The sequence below is a fragment of the Mandrillus leucophaeus genome, unplaced genomic scaffold (genome assembly GCF_000951045.1).
Source record: "Mandrillus leucophaeus isolate KB7577 unplaced genomic scaffold, Mleu.le_1.0 Scaffold306, whole genome shotgun sequence".
In the NCBI taxonomy this organism is placed as follows: Eukaryota; Metazoa; Chordata; class Mammalia; order Primates; family Cercopithecidae; genus Mandrillus; species Mandrillus leucophaeus.
Genome location: NW_012103210.1, coordinates 691,074 through 706,720, shown reverse-complemented (window position 1 = coordinate 706,720; position 15,647 = coordinate 691,074). Strand labels below are relative to the sequence as shown.

Below are 15,647 nucleotides of genomic sequence, written 5' to 3'. Positions count from 1 at the left end.
AGTAACCATATGGGGTTGCACAACACTCTGTAAATGTAATTTATGTCACTGAACTTAGAAATGGTTAACATGGCAAATGTTATATATATTTATCTCCACAACTAAAAAAAAGAAAAAGGCATACAAACACATAAACTGATCTACGTAAATACACCCAGGCAGACACACAGACTCCAACACCTGCCCCCCGCCCCCAATACACAAATGCTCTGTCCCACACACAAATGCTCTGAGAGATGCCACAGTGACACACAAAGACAGGGGGTGAGGGCAGGGGCATGGTGAGAAGACGGGACGAGGGCAGGGGCATGGTGAGAAGACAGGGGGTGAGGGCACAGGCATGGTGAAAAGATGGGACGAGGGCAGGGGCATGGTGAGAAGATGGGACGAGGGCAGGGGCATGGTGAAAAGATGGGACGAGGGCAGGGGCATGGTGAGAAGATGGGGCAATGGCAGGGGCATGGTGAGAATACAGGGGGCAAGGGCAGGGGCATGGTGAGAGGGCAGGGGCATGGTGAGAAGACAGGGCATGAGTGAATGGAGGAGAAATGTGCCTGCACTCAGCCTCCCCACATGCTGCCATGCCAGGAGACAAAGTGCAGAAGGCAGCACAAGTAGCAGTGAAAGAGCCTTAAAGATGCAGAGAAGGCCGGGTGTGGTGGGTCATGCCTGTCATCCCAGCACTGTGGGAGGCCGAGGCAGGTGGATCACCTGAGCTCAAGATTTTAAGATCAGCCTGGGCAACATGGCAAAAAATACATGTTTTTCTCTACCAAAAAATACAAAAAATGAGCCAGGCGTGGTGGTGTGCACCTGTGGTCCCAGCTACTCAGGAGGCCAAAGCAGGAGGATCACATGAGCTGGGAGGTGGAGGTTGCAGTGAGCTGAGATCATGCCACTGCATCCAGTCTGGGTGACAAAGTGAGACCCTATCTCAAAAAAAAAAGCAAGATGCACAGAAAAGCTAGTAAGAGAAAGAAACAAAGTCTCACACATATCCACACAGATCCAGACTCCAGAGGCAGCTGCAGAGATGGTGAGTATGCACAATACGGAGTGAGGATGAGGGAGGGAGAGCAAGAACAAATAAAATGGAGAGTGAGAGGAAAGAGTGAGTGTGAGAGGAGAGGGAAGAAGCCTGGAGAACAGGAAAAAATAATCGAAAACATCAGAGGACAGGGAAGGTGTTCAAAAAAAGTTCAAGTAAAGAAGAAACAGAGAAGCAAGCAAGCTGTGGGCAGAAAGAAACAGAGCAGGATGAAGAGGGGAGATGTAGGAACACGGGCCGGCCCAGGCCAGTGGTGCTAAAGCAATGGGCAGGTCAACTCACTGCGAAGGCAGATCCAGGGATGTGGGAGGAGGATTCCAGGTGTCTGGGTAGCCGAGCATCCAATCTGACCAGACTTTGACACTAGGGAGCAGCTCCTTCAGGTCCGGGACAAAGGAAGACACCTTGATGTCATCTTGGTCCTCCTGGTCCTCAGGAGAGGACAGCTGAGCTGCAGAGGCAAAGGGTGAGAACTGGGCCTATGTCTGCTGTAGCCCCCGAGTGAGGCCTGGGGCGCTGGGACGGCAGCAAGCTCTTAGGGAAGGGAGACCAAGTCCACAGGAAAGATGGGCCCGGAAGCGAGGAGAAGCGCCAGCACCTAAGAGGATTCTGAAAAGTAGGACAAACAGAGAACCAGTGTACTGGGTCTGCCCCTGGACACCACTGCTTCTGCTTCCCCTGTGGCTTGGCTGAAGCCTCTCCTCTGGCCTCTAGCCCACCCTGCCAGCCTTCCTTCAGCACAGTACCAAGATGGCACCAGAGTTCTTGCCAAAACTGCATGACCTGAATTTAATCACAAGGAAACATCAGACAAACCCAAACTGTGGGACACTGTACAAATGATTTACATTCTTCAAAAATGACAAGGCAGGCCAGGTGCGGTGGCTCACGCCTGTAATCCCAACACTTTGGGAGGCCGAGGTGGGCAGATCACAAGGTCAGGAGATCGAGACCATCCTGGCTAACACCGTGAAACTCCGTCTCTACTAAAAATACAAAAAATTTGCTGGGCGCAGTGGCGGGCGCCTGTAGTCCCAGTTACTCAGGAGGCTGAGGCAGGAGAATGGTGTGAACCCGGGAGGTGGAGCTTGCAGGGAGCCGAGATCACGCCACTGCACTCCAGCCTGGGCGACAGAGCGAGACTCTGTCTCAAAAAAAAAAAAAAGGACATGTAGGACAAAAGAAGATCGAAAAACCATCCCAAATTAAAGGACAACCAAAGAGACACGATGACATCTAAATGCAATGTGTGCTCCTGCACTGGATCCCAGAGAAGACAACAACTTTGTTTTCCCCTTGCTGTAAAGAAATTAGGGCAACTGGCACAAACTAAATAAGGTCTGTGAATGCAATAATAGTATTTTATCAATGTTGACTTCTGATTTTGATAATTGTCATTAAGAGAATATCCTTAATATTAGGAATACAGAGTCAAGTATTTGGGGGGTAAAGGGCCAGCAACTCTAATTTAAAGTCAAATTGTTCAGAAGAAAAATAATAACCTTAGGTATGTGCGTATGGGAAGACAAACGTAAGGCCACATGGTAAAATGTTAACTGGGGAATCTGGGTGGTGGGTATATGAGTTGTCTGCACTATTCTTGCTACTGTTCTGTAAATCTGAACTTATTTCCAAATAAAAAGTTGCCTTTCTGTCCCTAAAAAAAAAAGCAGCCTCCGTAGCTGGAGGCATTCACAAGGCTAGTGTGGCATGGGGTGACAGTGGGGTCTGATTAAGTCACTAATATTGATCTAGGAGCTGAAAAGAAAGGTGTAACCTTCAGCCCTATCTTCTACTGCTATGGCAATCAGGCTCAGACTTCTAAGGGCAGCCTTAAAGGATATGGGATGCTGTCTCAACCTAAGGGCTAAGAATAGCACCTGCTCTATCTGGTCAAGTGAGTCTCCCATGACGGCCGGTCCACGGTGGTTACAGAACTCACCAGGTACCACACAAAGATAAAGGGGAAAACACAACATCGATTATGGAAACCAACTTTTCTGGTTTCCTGAAGATGCAGGAACATGCAGCAGCTTATAGGTACAGTGAAAATTCTAACTACTAAAGAAGAAAAAAGGGAGGAAAGAGTCTACAAAAAGAAGAGGGCCTTAGAGGCAATCAGACTGTAAAAGGAAATGGGACTAGTTAGGCAGGCAAAAGGAAGAGGGGCATGTAGGTAAAAGAAAGAATGGAGACTACAGGGAGAAGACACCGAGAAAGCAGCAAGGCACTGTGAGGTCTGACAAGGTCAGGCAACTGGAAAGCCCACCAGGCCGGGGACTCCTCCTGCTTACCTTTGGCGGACTCCTTAAGTAAGTAGGTGCAGCGGCGGACCAGTAGAGAAAACATGGCCAAGCCCAGAGCTGCAGCTTGTTCCTGGATCACAGAGCGGCACTCCTCTGAGAAGCAGTCTGAGGAGAAGCAAATGAAACTCTCAGCACCCCAGGGGGACAAGGGCTACTTTTCCCTGCCTTACAAGATGCACATCCCTGGCCATGTTACCGACCTTCCTTTTCCTCACTGAAGACTAGGGCTAGTAATATTCCCCTCTCAGAGTGGTCATAAGGCCAAGTACAGACTCATGTGAAGCACTTACCACGAAGTCTGGCATATGGATATGTGTTCAATAAGATGATAAGGGTCACCTCTGTCAATTCTACATCACTTTCCCAGGAACAGTTACCTCAAGAAGGGCAGTCTGAGCTGGAGCTGCATGGTCTCTGCCTTTAGCTACCTACTGATAATGTAAAGCTATCGTAACAAGAACTCAGATTTAAGTAACTCAGTCTCTCTAGTGTGTAACTAACAGGAGCATAGTCATCAATTAAGATTGGAAAAATACACTTTTTAAAATGATCTTCTTGAATCACCAAACTTTAGTCCCATCCTTACCTTCTCCATGACCCTCCTCCTAAGAAAACACACATGACACAAATAATCTACTTTCATGGAATGAGTTAATTTTATGCAGAACAGTGCTTGGCACATAATAAGCACTTAATCAGTGTTGGCTTTTGTTTTCACAAATTCCTTCCCCTAGCGCTAAAAAATAAATCTGGCTCCCAATCCCAGTACCCTCTTTCCGTTACGTTTTCAGCCTGGCTAACTAACTTCCTTCTGGCTCCAGGTCACTGAAAGGAGCCACCTTGTTGGTGGGCAGAATTACTCTTTGGTGGCAGCTATGTGACATACTCCCAAAAGCCTGCCTGTACCCACTCTTCATCAGTGGCCTTCTCCGAAAGCCACGTCATCTGAACTCGAGAGGAGCTGGTGACACACAGAAGGCAGCAGTCGACCACACAGCCTCCGAGGAGACTCCACATACCCACAGGAGACAGAATCAGGGGCCAGGCTCACTAGCTCTGGCAGCAGCTAATCTGTTAATTCCCTCTCTATTACAGGAGAACTCTCAGAATCTCCAAGTGTTAAAAGGATAATCAGCTAAATGTCTGATCTCTGTCCCCGCCTGTATTTTAACCTTAATAGCCAAGGGGAGCCCTCTCATCAGCTCACCAGTCTTGTCATTGGGGCCTCACTGAAGCTGTTACTCCAAGAGACATTACCCAACCACAGTGATTCCTTACCATCTTTGCCCCAGGAGCAAGTATGACTGGAGTACACAAAGCCAGCCCCAAATCACTTCTGAAAGTACTGGGCATAAGAAGGAACAGGCTGCTGCTCAGAAGGGCCCAACAAACGAAGAGCATCAGGGTAGTCATTCTTTGATTGTGGCTTTCCCACCATCCTTGCAGATGCCCACTGGTCCCAGATGTCACCCTCTGACTTTCCAACTCAACTATGGCAGGCAGTTAAGGAAGTGGTAACAATCCATGTGAGTAGAATAGACCAGTCTCATCATTCCTGTCCTGTTAAGGCCCTAAACCTCTGTTAGAAAGAAAACAAGTATCCAAGAGCCAAGAAGAGGGAGGATGGAAAGCAGGAAAGGGGAAGATATGTAAGTTGTCAAGAAAAGTTAGCAACTTCTCCCCTTCACACTCCCCATAGGCAGCAGCACTGTCAGTACTGCCCAGCTCAGTCCAGGCCATTGCCACGCCCAGACAACATCCTGCCTCTAACTAGCAACAGAGCTGGGAAGAAGGGAGTAAGTCCAGAACAGAGGGAGCTGGGAGAGGACAAGTGGAGGCCACATCCTGGCAACCGACACTGAATAAACATTAGTGCCCCCTCATCAACTGAGCAGAAGTTACCTGCACTCAGAAGGCTAGAAGGGATGAAGTGGGGTGTGCCGGCTCCAAGAGACTGGCATTTTGTGAAGCACAGGCTACAATAAGACACTCTCATGAGCTTGGACAGAGACAAGACAGGGGAGGTTTCTTTCAGCGAGCCTAGTTCTATATTTATGACAAATGGCAATCTCAGGCTAGACTGTCTCTCAGAGTTCAAGATGGGGGGCTCAGAGGGGAGAACGGACTGCTTAAGAACAATGGGATCTGTGGTCTTTGTGGACTCCAGGTTGGCTCCTTTTCTAAAGGCTCCTGCAATAAGGTCTGGAGACCAGGCAAGGTAGCAACAGCTGGAGTCTCTTCGGTGTAGATCTGAAAGTGCTCAGCCACCTCCCAGGCAGCAGCTAGAAGGCAGCTTCATGACTGCCCTGTCCTTTGTGATGGTTATGTCACCTCGACTCCCCATCCCCTAATCCCCTCCTAAAGAAAGGCTTGAAATAACACTGCCTGCTTATGTGTCTGGTCCATCTGATGTGGCGTGTTAACCAGTAACTGTTCTGCCGTAATCAAGCAGGTGGAGATTTCACAAACAATCGAGGGGGTCAGACCTCTGACTGGCCATGTTACCTGGAGCACCTCCTGGAAGGCCTGCCCTTCTCCATGGCTCAGTGGTACCTCAAGCATACAGTGAGCGTGTAGAATGTGCCAGACTGTGTACTAGGTATGATGGAGCACACGGCTACAAATAAAACATGCTCTCTGCAATCTTTCAATAGGGTAAAGAAAACTGTTATTTATCCAAGTAACCACGGCAACCTGCATCCAGAGCCTCAAGTGAGACAAGCACTAAGTGCACAGCATCTTCCTGGGCTGCTCTCGGCCTCACGCAGGCTTCCACAGGCTAGAAACCGCAAGACACCACTCCCTGAAAGCATTCACCGTTACACAGTGGGTAGGAAAACAGCATCTAGATTCCCAGAGTCCACCCACTTTGGGGCTAGACCTAGGAAACTGGCCCTAGTCTGATGAATGCCCATATATATCCCTAGGGCTGGGCTGGGCCAAGCCAACAAGTGATGCGGGGTGGGGGAGGAAAAGGCATTGTTTGCCTTGGTATTCGCCTGGGTTCCTCTGGCTTTGTGTCAGGTAGCAGGAGCATGACAGGAGCTGAGGAACTCATTAACACTGTGAAACAGCCTTTCCCCTTCTTTCCAAAAGCAGAGACTTGCTCAAGGGTTTCGGGTAAGGGTTTTGGCTAAGGAAGTCAGACGGAAATATTTCTTACTAAGAAAGTCACCTGAGGTCTGAACTTGGTTCCGCCCCTTCCCACATGTGGGCAGGTGACCACAGCTCCTGTTATTCCTATGGCCAAATACCTGCCCGGACAGAAATATTCTTCTTGCTCCTATGTAATGGGGAGACTTTCTCATTTTTCTGAGAATATATTCATGGAAAACATAAACCAACTGTCGTCAAAGTTGCATGAAATCAGGAAATGGAGCGGCCGGGAGAAGGCTGCCATGTGGCCGGATGTTATGTATTTCTAATTAGTGCTATACATCTTTCAACAGCAAGTGTCCTTCTGCTGGGAAACACAACACACTGCCCTTGTTATTGTAACTGTCAGAGAAGTGCTTAAACAGATAATCTCCAGGAAAAGTGATAAACATGTCCCCTCTCCCACCAGTATGTGTGCAACGGTGCTGCCAAAGCAAAGCTGTGCCTGACAGCTCCAGGATGGCAAGGCATCCTCCTGCAGGAAATGGGAGCGAGGCAGGCGGGGTGGAGAGGGAAGAGCAGGGGATGGGAGGCAGGCCCACCTGCCTGGGCCCTCTAAGCCAAGCCAAGGGATGGTGGCTCAGAACCACTGCTTCTGATCAATTGTAGTGTTTTCGTCAGGGAGAGATTTGAAGGAAACCAGTACCAGTGGGATGGAGTTCGGTTGGTCACAGAAAAATCTGGCAGCGATGGAACTATCATACTTCGCCTGGTGCACACAGCCAGCTTCCTGGCAGGAGCATAAGAAGAGTAATGAAGAGTAGACGCAGAATGGATGACACATGAGTCTAATGCTCTGACAGCAGCAGAAGGGATTCTGAGGTCACTGGGGTCCATGATGAGCCATTCTAGCACAGAGAACCAACTATCTGCCTAGATGCTTCACTAAGAGCTGGAGAAAAATGCAGGCAAGACCACTTATTCACCAATTCCCTCCCCACTGTCTCCTCCCAAAGAAAGGAAATGAATGGTCAGTCACCTCCAAACTAACACCACCTGGAGGCAATTTGTTGGCCCTTATCTTTCCGACATAAGGCTGCTTTTCTCATGAGTCAGTTACCAGTCAGACACAAGGCTGGCACAGTTCCTGAGCAGCCCACCAAAACCTCCTTGTCTACAGGAAGTGGGCAGTGAGAGCATCTTTCAACTGCTGCTGCTTGAGCCACAGAGTTCCCTGTGGCAGCTGCTAGCTGAAGAGGAGGTAGAGGAAGCAGTCGCTGTATAGGAACCAGACAAGAACAAAATCTCAGAGCAAAAGCAGAGATGTCTTTTCATCATGTCATTCCCTGAGGAGAAGAACGAATGAGTCAGCAGAATCAGGCACTAATACACCCAAGCGAATTATTCATGCACAATGGCAAACAGAGGCGACTGAGTATAAAGCAAGTCATAGCACTTTCCTAAACTGATACAGTCAAGTGACATGGTGTGAATATTTGTCCCCACCCAAATCTCATGTCGAATTGTACTCCCCAGTGCCGGAGATGGGGCCTGGTGGGAGGTGTCTGGATGGTGGGGTGCATCCCTCAGGACTTGGGTGCTGTCTTTGTGGTAGTGACTGAAATCTTGCGAGATCTGGTCTTTGAAAAGTAGGTGGGACTACCCTACTCTTTGCTTCAGCTTTCGCCATGTAAAGTGCCTGCTCCCCTTTCGCCTTCTGCCATAGTTGTAGGCTTCCTTAGGCCTCGCTAGAAGCCGAAATGCTTCCTGTACAACCTGCAGAACCATAAGCCAGTGAAACCTCTTTACTTTATAAATGATAGTCTTAGGTGTTTGTTTAGAGCAATGCAAGAACAGCCTAGTGCACGAAGACAAGACAGAAGAAGGTGGAAGGCAATTTCCTTCCTAGGAGCCCTCCCTGTCAGTGTTCTCTTTGGATTTTCTTCCAAAGCTCTTCTGAAAGTAGGGAGATGTGGGGGCAAAGGAAATCCCAATCTCCTAACTAAATGACTTCTCCCATTAATTCCGAAAACACGTGAGTGCCCAATTGTGGAGGATATAAAGGAAAGTAGGATCCTGCCTGCAAGAAGATGATAATCTAATAAAGAAGACAGGAAGCATACATACATACTCAAGTAACTATAATTCAAGACAATGTACTACATATCATAAGGAAGATGGAAGTAAGATGTTTCTGTCACCAGAGGGAAAGGAAATCATTTCAGCTAGTATGTAACAGAGAGGGTTTCATGGAAGAGACTTTTGTTTTTGAGACAGATTCTCACTTTGTCGTCCTGACTGGAGTGCAAGTGGTGCGATTGTGGCTCACTGCAACCTCTGCCTCCTGGGTTCAAGCAATTCTCCCACCTCAGCCTCCCAAGTAGCTGGAATTACAGGCATGCACAGTTTCACCACGTTGGCCAGGCTGGTCTCAAACTCTTGGCCTCAAGTGATCCACCTGCCTCAGTCCCCCAAAGTGCTGGGATTACAGGCGTGAGCCACCATGCTCGGCCAGAAGAGACCACTTCTAAGCTGGGCTGGAAGAGACGAACAATGATGGAGTTGGTGGATGCAGGGGGGACCACATGTACTACTTGAGTCATGAAAGTAGTGTGTGTGCTGTGCTCTGCCTGGAACCACAAAGTATAGGGCCTGCAATGCCAGAAGAGGAACATGAACCTGACTCAACAGTGAGGGAGCACTCACTGAACATGAACCTGACTCAACAGTGAGGGAGCACTCACTGAAGGTTCTTGAATGAAGTAATGAGTGAATATTTTATAAAGATCATCTAGCTAAAGCATTTAGGAACTAATTAGGGTAGCTGGAAAAAGCTAACAATGAGGGAGACCAGCTGGGAAGCTAAGAGAGCATGAACTTGTTTGAAGCAAGATAAATTACATGTAAAGCACTTCATAAAGTTTATAATGCCAAGTAAGCGTAACATCTTTCTTATAATAAAGGTAGAAGAGGGAATGAAAAGGAGTGCATAGATATGAAAATTACTGCAGAAAGAAAATCAAAAGAGGCCAGTCATGGTGGCTCACGCCTGTAATCCCAGCACTTTGGGATGCCGAGGCCGGAGGACTTCTTGAGAGCCCAGTAGTTAAAGACCAGCCTGGGCAACAGAGGAAGACGCTGTCTCTACCAAAAGAAAGAAAAAAAAAAATCCAAAGAGGCTGGAGATAATGCTGTTGAGGCGGGTAGGAGGGGGTGAAGACTGCTGGAGCAGGTCAAAGACTCACGGATCTCAGCAGGTTCCAGAGGATCCTGAAAACTCAAGAGTAACAACTCACCAAACAAGATCCGAGAAAGGGGGCAGAAACTCAGGACTGCAAAACACCTGGAGGGAGAGAGGTATGTGTCAAGGAGTCCCCAGGCTCCCTCCCTCTTGGCTCCGGGCCAAGTCCTGTCTTTCCAGAACAAAGACACTTCAGGGGGTCAGAAATACTTGAGGAAGACCTAGCAAGAGAAGGCCTGGGAAGTCTGAACGGGCGCTCCCTGTGGAAGCCATTAGATATTCGGCACTTCATTTGTTTCCAATTCTTGTATGAGTACAGCTCCAGGCTGTGGGGTGAGAGGCTCCTCTCTGACGTAATCAGGAAGCAGCTGCAAAATTAAGGAATCCCTCATGACATCATAAAAAGGGTCGATGGTTTACTGGGGAAAGTATAAAAATTAATTACATATTCCCAAATGACACCCTTCCCCTAAATCTGTACACACACTCTCCCACCTCCACACATTCTCTCATCAACATCCAGAAGCCACCTCAACGGACAGGGTACAAAAGGGCAAACAAAACCCAGAGAAGGTTCTTTGATGCACCCACACTGTCTGCCCACCTATTTGGAACTTAACAAGCAATACCTTGTCCTGGAAGTTCTATTCATAGAGTAGGTTTCCTCAACAGAATTCTAAGCCCCTTGAGGGCAAGAGCTATGTCAAGACTTCACATCCTTGGAAATCAGCAACATAAAGAGGTTCCAGAAGCGTTTACGGCTCATAACAGTAGGCACACGTGTCTCTCTCACTTGTGGATCTAACTATGAATGACATGATTCCACTGTGGCCAGACATAATAACTAAGACATTTTGAGACCTATGTTGGGCAAAGAATATTTATATATATTATCTCAAAGTTTTACAAAAGGATTGCCTATTATTCTCCTTTTTGACATTTGAGGAAACTGGCTCAGAGAGGCTAAACGAGCTGCCCAAAACAAGGCTAGAAAGTGCCAGAGCTGGGATCTGAATCCAGTTCTGTCTGCTCTTATGCCCACGTTGTTTGCATATCTGATTTTCAAATGCCTGTGACTCAAGCTTCACACTCCCACTGTTCCTCTCTCCTTTGCTATGAACATGAAAAGCTCAGACTACTCCAACCACAGTGCTGCATAAGGAGCTCAGAGATGATGACGCTGTGGAAAGCCAAAATGAAAAACATGACATCAACAGTAACAAAGAAAATGAAATACTCAGGTAGAAGTCTAACAGAACGTACAGAAACGCTACGCTAAAAATCTGAAAATGCTGATGAAAATCAAAGACAAAGCTGGGCACGGTGGCTCATGACTGTAAACCCAGTACTTCAGGAAGCTGAGGTGGGCAGATGACCTGAGGTCAGGAGTTTGAGACCAGCCTGGCCAACATGGTGAAACCCCATCTCTACTAAAAATACATAAATAAATAAATAAATAAATAAATAAATAAATTAGCTGGGCGTGGTGGCGTGTGCCTGTAATCCCAGCTACTCAGGAGGATGAGGCAGGAGCAGGGGAATCGCTTGAATCCAGGAGGCGGAGGTGGCAGTGAGCCAAGAGTGTGTCACTGCACTTCAGCCTGGGTGACAGAACAAGACTCTGTCTCAAAAAACAAAACCCAGAAAATAAAAGGCAACCGAAAAACTGGGGAGAGTTACCATGTTCCTGAACTGAAAAACTCAGCATTGTAGAGATGTCAGTTAATTGTTTAATGCAACTGCTATCAAAATCTTAGGAAGGTTTTATGTAGATAATAGATCTATACGTTTAATGAAATAGCTATCAAAATCTTAGGAATGTTTTATGTAGATAAAACAAGCTTACTATAAAGCTTATCTGGAAAAGCAAAGGTTGTAGAACAATTCAAACAATTTTGAAAAAGAATAAAGTGGGAGAAATCGTTCTTCCTGATATTAAGTTAACGAAGAAAGGGGCTGGGCATGGTGGTTCATGCCTATAATCTCAGCAATCAGGGAGACCAAGGCAGGACTGCTTGAGATCAGGAGACTCATGTAAACAACATAGCAAGACCCCACCTCTACTAAAATAAAATTAAAAGGAGGAAGAGCTTTTCAACAAATGGTACTGAAGCAATTAGACATCCGTATGCAAAACAAACAAACAAACAAAACCTTGACCTAACTTTCACACTTATACAAAAATTATCTCCTAATAGATCAAAGACTTATATATAAAACATAGGACCATAAAACTCTTACAAAAAAATGGAAGAAAATCTTCAGGACCTAGGACTAAGAGTTCTAAGACTTACTGCCAAAAGTACAATCCATAAAAGGAAAAACTGATATACTGGATTTCATAAAAATTAAAAACTTTTGCACTGCAAAAGACCCTATAAGAAGATAAAAAGGCAAATGATAGGCTAGGAAAATCTATTTGCAAACCACATATCTGCCAAAGAACTAGTATCCAGATTATATACAAAACTCTTAAAACCCGGCCAGGCGCGGTGGCTCACGCCTATAATTCCAGCATGTTGGGAGGCCAAGGTGGGAGAACTGCTTGAGCCCAGGAGTTTGAGACCAGCCCTGGCAACATAGCAAGACTGTGTCTCTAAAAAAATAATTTTAATTAGCTGGATGTGGTAACATTCGCCTGCAGTCCCAGCTACTTGGGAGGCAGAAGTGGGAGGATCACTTGAGCCTGGGAGGTCAAGGCTGCAGTGACCCGTGACAGTGCCGCTGCACTCCAGTCTGGGTGACAGAGACCCTGTCTCAAAAAAACAACACATAAAGAAAAATAAACACAAACCAAAAAACAAACAAAAAAACCTCTCAAAACTTAACAGTAAGGAAACAATACATTCAGAAAATGGGCAAAAAGACAATCAGATATTTCATCAAAGAGGATATACAAACAGAAAATAAGCACAAGCAAAGATGTTCAATATAATTAGCCATTAGGGTAAAGGAAAATAAAACTATAATGAGATCTCATTACATATCTATCAGAATGGCTAAAATAAAAAACAGTACCACCTCCAAATATTGGTAAGGATGCTGGGAAATCGGATCACACGTACATTGCTGACGGAATGTAAAATGGTATAGCTGCTCTGGAAAATAGTTTGGCAGTTTCTTCTAAAACTAAAAATGCACTTATGATATGATCCAGCAGTTGAACTCTGGGGCTTTATCCTGAAGAAACGAAAACTTACATTTGGAAAAAAACCAGTATGTAAATGTTCACAACAGCTTTATTCATAATAGCCCCAAACTAGAAACAACCCAAATGTCTTTCCACAGGTGAATGGTTAAACAACTGTGGAATATCCATACCAGGGAATACTACTCAGCAATACGAAGGAATGAACAACTGATGTGTGCAGTACGCTGAACAGGCTCCAGGAAATTATGCTTAGTGAAAAGCCAACTGCAAAAGGTTATATACTGTACAATCCCATTTATATAATATTCTTGAATAATATATTTATAGAGATGGAAAACAGATTAGTGGTTGCCAGGGGTTAGGATTAGGGGCTGAAAGGGGGTAGGGGTGGTTCTAAAGCATAGAGCAGGAAGGAGCTTTGAGTGTTGGGAAAGTTCTGCATCTTGATTATGGTAATAGTTACATGAAGCTACATGTGTGATAAAATTGCACAGAACCACACACACAAGTGCAAGAGAACTTGTGAAATCTGATTAAAGTCAGTGGATACCAATGTTAATTTCACGATGTTGATAATACACTAAAGTTATGAAAGACACGAAAAATGGGGAAGGAGGGGTTAAACCCCTCTGTACATTTTTAAAACAACTTCCTGTGAATCTATAATTATTTCAAAATAAAAAGCTTTAAACATGTAAACACAACAAAAAAAGTAAACCCAAATAAAATCGAAACAGATCTGACACAGCATTCCAGAAACTTTTACACAGAAAAGGGTTACTCAGTCACTTGGGGGATACTTTCTCAATTAACAGTAGCTGACGACCCTGTCCAGATGCTGGAGCCCCTTGTTCTCATCTTCTGCTGCCTGGCCTGAGCTGGTGGAGATGCCCAGTTGTGGCTCCTCACCAGGCTTGAACAAGAAACCGTCAGGGGCAACCAAAAGGAAAAACAAAAAGGAAAAGTTCACTGAAGACAGAACTGTCTGAAGAACAAGGACTAAAGCAAGAGAACTTCATCATCAAAGCAATGAATCACTGGATCAGTAAATTCCACGGCAAGCAGCACAACGTGAAGGCGATGAGAAAGTGAAGAGAGGTTACGAATGAATTGCAGAAACCGAGTGAGCAGTTTAAAACTGTTCTTGCTTCTCAAAAAGAAGGTACACATCTCAAACCAATGGTACGCACATTCTTCAAGAAAGAGCAGTCAGAGGAAAAAGCTGCTTCAAACGTGAGTCTGAATACTGTTTTCTTCTTAAAGGAAACTACTTAGGCATTTTCAGGGTTGCTTTGGATCATCAACCAGATGGATATTAAGGTATTTATTTTTGGCCAGGCATGGTGGCTCATGCTTATAATCCCAGCACTTTGGGAGGCTGAGGTGGGAGCATCACTTGAGCCCAAGAATTCGAGACCAGCCTGGGCAACACAGTGTGAGACCCTGTTTGAGCCCAGGAGGTTAAGGCTGCAGTATCGTGGAGTGATCATGTCACTGCACTCCAGCCTGGGTGACAGACTAAGACCTTGTCTCAAAAACAAATAAAATAAAATAAAATAAAAATAAACATAAAAAAATTTAATTTTGATTTTTTTTTTTTTTTTTTTAATATTTCTGGAGGTCAGGCACAATGGCTCACGCCTGTAATCCCATCGCTTTGAGAGGCTGAGGCGGGTGATGACTTGAGGCCAGGAATTCAAGACCAGCCTGGCCAATATGGCGAAACCCATCTCTACAAAAAAACACAAAAATTGGCCGGGCGTGGTGGGTCATGCCTGTAATCCCAGCACTTTGGGAGGCCGAGGTGGGCACATCACGAGGTCAGGAGATCGAGACCACGGTGAAACCCCGTCCCTACTAAAAAATACAAAAAAGTTAGCCGGGCGTGGTGGCGGGCGCCTGTAGCCCCAGCTACTTGGGAGGCTGAGGCAGGAGAATGACGTGAACCCAGGAAGCGGAGCTTGCAGTGAGCCAAGATCGTGCCACTGCACTCCAGCCTGGCAACAGAGCAAGACTCCGTTTCAAAAAAAAAAAAAATTAGCCGGGTGTGGTGGCACATGCCTGTAGTCCCAGCTACTCAGGAGGCTGAGGCAGGAGGATCACTTGAACTCGGGAGGCAGAGGTTGCAGTGAACTGGATTGCACCACTGCACTCCAGCTTGGGTGACAGAGCAAGACTCTGTCTCAAAAAAGTGTTTGTTTTTTTTTTTGTTATTGTTGTTTTTTGTTTTTTTGAGACGGAGTCTCACTCTGTCGCCCTAGGCTGGAATGTAGCGGAGCAATCTTAGCTCACTGTAACCTCCACCTCCTGGGTTCAAGTGATCCTCCTGCCTCAGCCTCCCAAGTAGCTGGGATTACTAGCACCCACCACCATGCCCAGGTAATTTTTGTAGTTTTAGTAGAGACGGGTTTCGCTATGTTGGCTGGTCTTGAACTCCTGACCTCAAGTGATCCACCCACCTTGACCTCCCAAACTGCTGGGATTACAGGTGTGAGCCACCATGCCTGGACAAAAAAACCTTTTTTTTTTCTTTTTTTAAGTGTCAGCAGTAAATGGATTTTATTTTAGGTAAACTTTGCTGAAAAGTGGAGACTAAAAGGGATTCAACCTGCATATACCTTTTTTAAAAATGTGAATTTAAGCCTTGTATTCCTTATAAACAATTTTTAAATTATACTTTAAGTTCTAGGGTACATGTGCACAATGTGCAGGTTTGTTATATATGTATACATGTGCCATGTTGGTGTGCTGCACCCATTAACTCGTCATTTACATTAGGTATTTCTCCTAATGTTATCCCTCCCC

General features: G+C 45.9%; 1 protein-coding gene across 1 annotated transcript in view; it reads right to left on the bottom strand.

The window, feature by feature from the left end:
* Positions 1 to 15,647, bottom strand: part of SMG6 (SMG6 nonsense mediated mRNA decay factor) — a 247,894-nt gene that overhangs the window by 130,808 nt on the left and 101,439 nt on the right. Inside the window, 2 exon segments of the mRNA XM_011987266.1 lie at positions 1,331 to 1,499; positions 3,343 to 3,459. Coding sequence (XP_011842656.1) covers positions 1,331 to 1,499; positions 3,343 to 3,459 — 286 coding nt within the window.